Source organism: Sinocyclocheilus anshuiensis, unplaced genomic scaffold, assembly GCF_001515605.1.
Source record: "Sinocyclocheilus anshuiensis isolate Anshui unplaced genomic scaffold, SAMN03320099.WGS_v1.1 scaffold144, whole genome shotgun sequence".
Classification (NCBI taxonomy): domain Eukaryota; kingdom Metazoa; phylum Chordata; class Actinopteri; order Cypriniformes; family Cyprinidae; genus Sinocyclocheilus; species Sinocyclocheilus anshuiensis.
In genome coordinates, this window is record NW_015555720.1 from 343708 (window position 1) to 352891 (window position 9184).

The 9184-nt window shown below is 36.0% G+C and overlaps 2 protein-coding genes across 3 annotated transcripts in view; both read left to right on the plus strand.

Moving 5' to 3' along the window:
- The first annotated feature begins 1961 nt into the window (after positions 1-1961).
- LOC107672415 (diablo homolog, mitochondrial-like) lies at positions 1962-4208 on the plus strand. 2 transcript variants are annotated; one of them, XM_016465599.1, is made up of 6 exons: positions 1962-2196; positions 2304-2430; positions 2724-2849; positions 3016-3126; positions 3326-3422; positions 3538-4208. In XM_016465599.1, the coding sequence occupies exons 1-6, from the start codon at positions 2069-2071 to the stop codon at positions 3741-3743; spliced, it is 795 nt and encodes a 264-aa protein (XP_016321085.1). In that variant the 5' UTR covers positions 1962-2068; the 3' UTR covers positions 3744-4208. The 2 variants fall into 2 exon arrangements, with proteins under 2 accessions (XP_016321085.1, XP_016321086.1); XM_016465600.1 differs by having other exon boundaries at positions 2727-2849.
- A 2237-nt stretch (positions 4209-6445) lies between these two features.
- LOC107672414 (nectin-3-like protein) overlaps positions 6446-9184 on the plus strand; it is a 41069-nt gene continuing 38330 nt past the window's right edge. Inside the window, exon 1 of the mRNA XM_016465598.1 lies at positions 6446-6536. Coding sequence (XP_016321084.1) covers positions 6446-6536 — 91 coding nt within the window. The remainder of the gene's footprint in view (positions 6537-9184) is intronic.

Below are 9184 nucleotides of genomic sequence, written 5' to 3' on the forward strand. Positions count from 1 at the left end.
GTTTTTCATGTGTAACTTCTATAAAGTTACTCTCACTCTCCGTCTAAAGGTTCACTCTCCATTTAAGGCCTTTTAGGAAAATAATAATATCAGTGATTAAAAGTATCACAGCCTATGGAAATAAATGAATTGAATTGAAATAAAAGTACATATGATCATACCCCATAATTTAAATACAGTACATGAACAGCATTGTGTTTTAGCAACATTATCAAATCAATACAGTTTATGTAATGTAATTCATTTCCTTTTTAGGATAAACACATATTACTCACAAAATAGTGTACACACTGCTTCATTGGCATGTTCATAGCAACCTTCAGGTTAGATTATAACATTACAAAGAAACAGTCCCTGTATCTGAATCAGAGTGCAATTCAAACACGTATTGCAGTATGTATAAACAAATAGCCTAAATGAATAATGAAGATAAAGTTTAAACTATTAACAATTATTTGAAAATAAACCACCTACAACATCATGCAAATTAAAGTTGCGAAAATGCCAACATGTTTGCTACGGGTCTATAATGTTATGTGACCTTGCACGCCACTGTGACATGATGCAATCATGACTTCCAAACAGCCTTTGTTGTGATTTCTGTGTATTCTTGTGATTTGGACCCTGAGCTCTATAAAGTCCTTGTTTACCTGTACATTCTTATACTACTGCCTAAGATAAGTACTTTCTGAACTCGCCTGAGAGGTTTCATAACTTAAGGGTCTTCTTTTTTATGTGTACTTTTTCCTATATGAATACTCTTTAAAATGGTTTTAAATGTGTTTTGGAAGCAAATGGTTTAATGGAATAGGTTTTGTGCACTATTAAACATTTACCAAACAGATAACTTGAACTGTCAATATGCTACAAATATATATACAGTATATATATATAGCAACAATACTGGCCAAAGGAAAATATTCCGAAATGTTCAGCATCTAAAGAACAGAATATTTCCCTGCATATCCCTCAGTTTTTCCTCTATATAATGAAGCATAAATGAAATAAAAATAACAAATAATATAAATAATAAAATTAATTAAAACTTTGATTTGATGTATTAAATGGATCAAAAGTGACAGTAAGGACATTTATATATTTCTGTTTATCAAACTTTCATGTTCATGAAAAAAAAAGCATCACCGTTACCACAAAAATATTAAGCAGCACTGTTTTCAATATTTATAATAATAAGAAATGTTTTGTGAGCACCAAATCATTATTTACTGTATTTTTATCAAATAAATGCAGCCTTGGTGAGACTACTTTCTTACCTTTTCTTCTAAATTTTGAACAGGAGTGTATGTGTTTATTTTATTTTAGATTTTTGTTTATTTTATTTCGGTTTCCTTTGCTGCAAAAGTTTCCCTATAGCCCTTGAGGCATGACAACAAGAGCAGTACAAATAGTCCTGAATAATTGTCACTCAGCATGCTGATAATGAAGACTTGAGAAAGTATTTAGACCAATTCACTTTGACACATCAAAGCTGAAAGATAAGTTATTAGTTGAGGTCGACTGAATTGGTCTATCTTAGGCTTTCTTTAGGTATCAGACTACTGTATGTAACTCAATGTAAACACACAGTAGGCTCCTTATGTTGCCGTGATAGATACATTTTTGTCCACTAAGTCTTTTTCTTATCATGTGGACTTGTTTTTCTGCCACACCCTTTTAAGACGTACATGCCATGCTCATCAATTCCTGTGCCTGTTATGTTCTTAATACATGTTTTGTGATAGCTGGAGGAATGTGCCATGTGCTGCAGCTCAATCACTAAGAGCTCAATAGTGTTTACCACAGCGTGTTACAGCCTTTGTGCTGACTTAGTGTGTAAATGTGCGTCAAACCAATCTTTCCTTGAACTTAAACCGCCAAAATCAAGATTAAAGGTCTGAATAAACGGATCAATAGACTGCATGGAGGGCAGAGTCCTATAGCAGTATATAAATACCGGTGGGCAGTGCTGTCAACTTAAAACATTGAAGAGCTGCTTAAAGACAAATACAGGCTAAAGGGATAAACCTAAGTATTTTTTATTAGTAGTAGTAAAAGACTGTAAGGCAATATGCAGGCTTTTAGTAACTGCGGTTTGTGTGCTAGTGGGAGTCTTCTTAAAGGCCGGACCGACTTTCTGGTCGCCAGGAGAAACATGGCAGTCCTGCGACTGAGTGCTGCATGCGTTCAGCCTCTCAAGTAAGATTGCGTTCATCTTTTGCAAAACGTCGTGGTAGAAGTGGGTGTTAGGAAGTTATTTTCAACTAAGCTCTATGCTCATTCTAATTTATTGTCTTCTATTACAGGGACAAGGCTAACGTGTTCTGCAGAAGCCCCGTTCATCAGCGTCTCCTGCGCCTGCCGGAGGTTGGCCGATCCAATAGAGTCGCGTTCAGTCTCGGCAGCAGCCTCTGTGCGGTTCCTTTCACACAGGTAACCTAATGCATAAACGTCTAAATGTTACATATAAGCTATAGACAGTGAACAAATGACAAACTTGTAAAACGCTAGTATAGAGAACGTGCATTTCTGATTCGTCGATTCAGTTAGTCGCATTTTTGCAAATTGCTTTTTTTTTTCTTAGTGAATGCTGCTTTAATGCAGTCAGACACATTAAAGCAACAAAATAACAAATCAGAAATATTTCTTGCAAAATGTCAGATCAACATGATCATGTTTTGCACCCTGGTGACAAGTGTAATAAAATGCATCCCTTTTTTCTTCAGCAGGTTGGAAATCTTTCACATGAATCCCTGATTTGTCGGGCCTCATGTCTGGTCACAGACAGTGCCAACACTTACCTCTCTCAGACCACACTGGCTCTTGTGGATGCCCTCACTCAATATGCCAAGGTAAGACTTGTAAACACTGCATCTTAAACCTATAGTTCACTTAGTAAAATTAGCTTCGCAATTAGTAGATCACTTGATTGCTGACAAAGGTGTTATGTTTCTAATACAATATATATATATTGAATATAAATAAATGAAGTAATTTTACCGTATTTATTTTTCTTAGGCTCTACATACACTCATTGCCCTTCAGAAGCGATACATAACCTCAATAGGAAAACTGACCCCTGCTGAAGAGGACAGCATTTGGCAGGTGATCATTGGCCAGCGAGTGGAGGTAAATGCTGTTCCATTAAATGTTTATTTACTTTTTGTAGAACAGGGTCTGCTTTAGTTTATCTAAGTGTTGTTTACATTTTGCAACAGTATAGATCTTAATTAAGGCAGATCTTGTGGATATCAAGGTAGCCTAGTTATATTTAATTAAAGAGAACACTTGATTTCAGAGCATTCACTGTTTTTTTTGCTTTTTTCAGGTTAGTGATAGATTGGAAGAATCCAAACGTTTTGAGTCAAACTGGATGAATGCCATCAACATCTGCGAGTTGTCAGCAGAAGCAGCCTACAATTCAGGTATGTTTATAAGTTAATAATTAGATTTTATCTACTATTCAGACTAAAAAAAAGAATTATTGTACATATGACTTTTGTCTGGTCTGTGAATTGATTCAACCTTAATATTTTACAGGAGCAGAGCATGCATGCACAGCAACAAAGACTAATCTGCAGGTGGCACAGTGCAAGGTGGAAGAGCTTAGAAAGATCTCAAAAGAAGCAGAGAAAAAACTGGCCGAAACGAAAGCAGAAGAAATCCAGAGAATGGCTGAGTATGTCTCCAGCATTGATATTAATGATCTGGAAGATATTCCAGAGGCCTACCTTCGTGAAGACTAGAAAAACTACATGTGTTCGTGACATTGGTATTCTGTAGCCAGCAGTGAATCACTCATTGAGTATGACTGAATCAAGAATGCACCTTGATAATGAATTTGCAATCAGTATTGGTTATGGAATAACCAATGAAGGCCTCACTGAATTGATATGGTTGATGTTCATAACGATAAAGCAGATAAAATTCCAAAAGAAAAAAAAAACTGTATTAAGTGATTAATGCAGCTTGTAAGATGCATATAGAGGTGAAGCCTGCAAAGAAATTGCTTTGGAAGTATTTGTATATATGTATATATTTTCATATTGTTGGTTTATTTTTTAGTGTAATTACATGTGTGTTAATGCAACAATGAAATCATATCACATGTTGTGATATTCCAGTGTATACAAAGTTGCAATCGGTGCGTTTTATATTTGTAGAGATCAGCTGTTATTTATTATCCTAATAAATGGAAATTTTATTTAGAACAGTTTTTGCAAAATGTGTGAATTCCAATCAATTATTTACTTGAACTGAGTTATGGTGCTTATAAGTTTTACAATGAATTGATATATATATTTCAAATATTTTGTGGAACAGTGTTATTGCATTGTCCAATGCGTTATAAAACTTTTCATTCACACGCAAACTAATTAAATTACATTATCACTATTATAATTACTATAATTAGTCAGTTTTATGTACAAGTTCAAAGTTTTGACCAACAGAGGGCAATGTCAAGCTTTTTATGGAAAAAGGTTTGGCTGCTTGAATGTAAATACAACGTAATAATATTTTAGTGAGTCTAATTACAGTATAGAAGTCTGTTATTAACTGTAAACAAATAATAGTAAATGGTTACCCAAAATAGATTTATGTGATCGTTTACTCAACATGTTGTTCTAAACCTCTGACTTAGCTATTTCTTCTGCTAAACACTAAAGTAGATGGTATGCAGCATGGCACCATACTCTTTTATTGCAAAACTTTTTCAATACAATAATATTTAATATTGTTTTCTGTACAACTGTCATTCCGAACAATATCTACTTTTGTGTTCTACAGATGATGACAGTTTTTCTTTTTGACACTCAATGTCACAAAATATATTTGATACATGTTCTTAAATTGAATTTTCATTCATTTTCAGTAATATACAGCACAGTGTTGCATATTACTTTCCTACGGACATCGAAATTCTGTTCATTAAGGATTGATCTGGCCAGTATTTATACTGAGAATCCTCTAAGTCAAGGGTTTTTCTCTGTTTACAGACCCAGGGTCCCCCACTTAGATTCTCAGTCAGCTCAGGGGCCCCCAGTATAAAACTCTTGCTAGATTTTCACTGTAACATTTTAGAATAACTACAATTGAGAACAAACTATCATGCTACATTGTATAATGATCAGCAGATCTTTATTACAAAGTACAAAAAAAAAAAAAAAATGTTAAAATAGCCTAATAGTTAGAAATGTCTTTGAATTTTATGTTTCCTCTTCGAACTCCACCTCCACGAAAATATTTGTCTGTCTGTGCATCATCAAGATCCAGAAGTTTTTGCATTTTAGTGAGAGAAGAGTTACATTCAGAAGAGGGCCAATAAAAATGATTGATTGGTGTAAATGGCACCACTCAGCTGGGGATTTATCACTCTTGAAACACATAAATAAAACACAAGGATCATGGAAAGCGTGCCCAGCATGGCTCACTCTTTAATCTGAGTGAACCGGGCGACATCTCCCAGCACCCCATTGAGCCAAGCCATTCAATATATCTACTTTTGTAATGTTACAAGGAACATTTTAGCAAATGTAGGCTATTCCAGCGCGAGCAAATGAAGTTAACTAGTTAGAAATGTCTTTGAATTTGATGTTTCCTCTTCGAACTCCACCTCCACGAAAATATTTGTCTGTCTGTGCATCATCAAGATCCAGAAGTTTTTGCATTTTAGTGAGAGAAGAGTTACATTCAGAAGAGGGCCAATAAAAATGATTGATTGGTGTAAATGGCACCACTCAGCTGGGGATTTATCACTCTTGAAACACATAAATAAAACACAAGGATCATGGAAAGCGTGCCCAGCATGGCTCACTCTTTAATCTGAGTGAACCGGGCGACATCTCCCAGCACCCCATTGAGCCAAGCCATTCAATATATCTACTTTTGTAATGTTACAAGGAACATTTTAGCAAATGTAGACGTGCCCAACATGGCTCACTCTTTAATCTGAGTGAACCGGGCGACATTTCCCAGCACCCCATTGAGCCAAGCCATTCAATATATCTACTTTTGTAATGTTACAAGGAACATTTTAGCAAATGTAGGCTATTCCAGCGCGAGCAAATGAAGTTAACGAATCTGTAATAGTAGCGCTGACAACACAGATGCACAGCCTATATTAGATGATTGAACATATATCGATTAAAGGAGCTTCAAAAAAAACCTAAAGACATCCCGGGACACTCTTTCGCTTTTTGACCTTGTGCAGCCTTGTTTTCTCCATTTATTTTGCTGTTGCTATCATAATTTCATCAATCGTTTGTGTCCGAAAGAAAGTAAATGCTAACTGCATTGCACAGCTCCCATTGCTCCGCATTGTTTACGGGTTTATTTTTAGTCGGAACCGCTGCTGGACTGAAGGTACCGCCCACGCGCGGCTCGGCTGCTGTGGATCAGACACAGAGTTGGTTCAACGAGTAGGAACTCGCTACTGCAGTCTGAAACCATGGCAGAGGAAGTAAGACACATCTTTGGGAATAGCACGTTTTTCCATGGACTTCTATCTCTCGTGGGGCTTCTGTTGAGCGCCTGCACTGGTGGGTACTTCATCTTTTCCAGGATGATAACGTGTCATCTTGAATTGGATTTACCTTAAAGTTAACATGCGAGTTTGCGGTGAAGTTTACCTAGCGAGCTGGGATGTCTGCGATATGGGTAAATGCTCCGTTAGCTGTTAAACCTAAAATTAACTGTTATTTAACTAACAATAATAAGCTCTTTATCTAATTTTAGAAATAATTATTTTTTTTATCTAAAGCTGCCCAAAACAGCAGAGCGTGTGTCAGCCTATATTGTCGTTAATACTTTAATTGGCATTTATTTTCTTTTAATATACTTATGTAAGAAACATAGCCTGTACTTAAATGTCAATTAATGCAAAGTTTTAATTATTTATTTTTGTGAGTTTGATGTATGATCTAAGTTTTTTGATTTTTAATTTTTATGAACATCACATTAGACTTTTAGTTAATAGCAATATTACTTTTTATTACTTTAAAGATGCATTCAGTCATATTTAGCTTTTTTTGGCTTATATTTGATATATAAGTGTAAAGGTCATATTAATTTCTAAATAAAATGTCCGAACTAAATAAACAAACAGCCTAGTGAAGTGGCAGCAGTTAGCAAACAAACAAACATAATGCATCCAGTCCAATAGGTGTCAGTATAAAGTTTAAAACCACTGGTAGCTTATTATTGAGAAATACATATTAACAAAAACTTACTAGGTGCATCCCAATGTGTGTATTGTACTTATGCAGTGTTCTATACCATCTTATAGTATAAATGGTGTGAGTAGTTCACTCTGAAAATTCCAAAAAGAAAAGCCAAAAATAAATTACCCAAATTATGCAAAATAATTAACCAAAAAAAAAAAAAAAGTTTGAATTGTACACTTATTGCACTCTACAGTCATTAGACTTTTATTTTGGATGAGAAAATTACATTCTAAAATTCATGCATTTGACAGAAGGGTACATCCCAGCTAACAGAGAACATTCTCTCAACTTACACTGATCTTTTTAAAAAATATATATGTTAAATGTAAGGACAAAACATTCTTAAAGTAATGTTTGTGGAGCATTCATATAACTTTATTCATATTTGATATACATTCTCATAACATTAAGAGAAAACGTTCTGAGATCAACATTCTCTGAATGTCCTTATGATGTTACTTGATGAATGTTCTCATAATGATGATAGAAAACGTTTTGAGAACAACATTCTTGCAACGTCCTTATGATGTCCTTATGATGACACCAATGTATCTGGTGTAGAACAAATGAAAGGGTGGGTGTGTTTAAGCAAGGGGGTTGAGGGATTACTTTAGTGCCTGAGAGGAAAAGGACTGCAGCCACAGAGTCTGAAAGTATTGACCTGTTATTGGGCACTCTGCCAGTGGCACCTTCCACTTCTGTTGCCTTAAATATTAGGTTAAAATAGGAGAAACTCTCTGCCTGCCCTTTAGAAAAACACTGCTAGAGGAAGTGGTATGTTAAACAGAATGACTATAATCATATAGTTTGTAGCCCAATGGGAAGGGTGGAAAAATGGATGCAGCAAGCAACTCTAAGCATAAATAAAGCATTTGCAAAATGGCAGGGTTAGGTCACAGGTCATAGTAGTTCACTTGGACAGACTAGCTGCTAATGTTGGATTTCTGCTGGTCAGACAGGAGAAATGCTGACTTAAGTAATAAGAAACATAAATGGATGTAGAATTAACAGTTACTAGAGTATAGGCAGGGCTCGCAAAATCGCTAGCCCGACGTCCTGGGGCTATTGTGTTTTCCAGTCGGGCTACCAAAATGTATCACCACTCTGCCCGATGGGCTACCTTAAATACAGATCTCCCGCGGGTACTTAAAAACTCATAAAGTGAGTTGTACCAAACTTAAGGCCATAAAAACTTTTAAATACGTTAAATGGTATAAGAAATGTCTTAATTATAATTTCAAGAGGTCTTACAGTTGGGGACCGAAAGACAAGAGTCGCGATACGGCTGGATTAAAGGGGTCATATGATGTTGCTAAAAATAACATTATTTTGTGTGTTTGGTGTAATGAAATGTGTTTATGCGGTTTAAGGGTCAAAAAACACATCATTTTCCACATACTGTACATTATTGTTTCTCCTCTATGCCCCGCCCTTCTGAAACGCGTCGAGCTGTGCTCTGATTGACCAGCTATCCAGTGCGTTGTGATTGGCCGAATACCTCAAGCGTGTGACGGAAATGTTACACCCCTTACCCTTACCCTACTGAGATGCCCTGTCCGGCCGGAGCGACAAGACAAAAACATTAAAACCCATTATAAACGAGGCATTTTTTGCATCCAGTGGGGACATAATTACGGATTATAATGACTTATACTGTCTTTTTATGCGTTGCGTTGCATCGCGCTGCGTAAACATAAAACCATGTCTGCATTTGTGATCGGAGAAATGACAAACAACAAGTGCTACTCCACACTGCCCAAAACTCGCGTTTGAATCGTCAGTGGAAAATTCTTTAAATATAAAAAACGTACTTACATTCTGTGAGTCAGACCAGCCGGCATTGTAGTCTACTCTCCCAGGATCAGGAAACAGTCCTCCATAAAATGCGCTGGACACATCTGAATATTTGGGTTGAACTGTTCTGGAACAGTGTTGTAAATACAACTTAACCACTGATTTCTAGT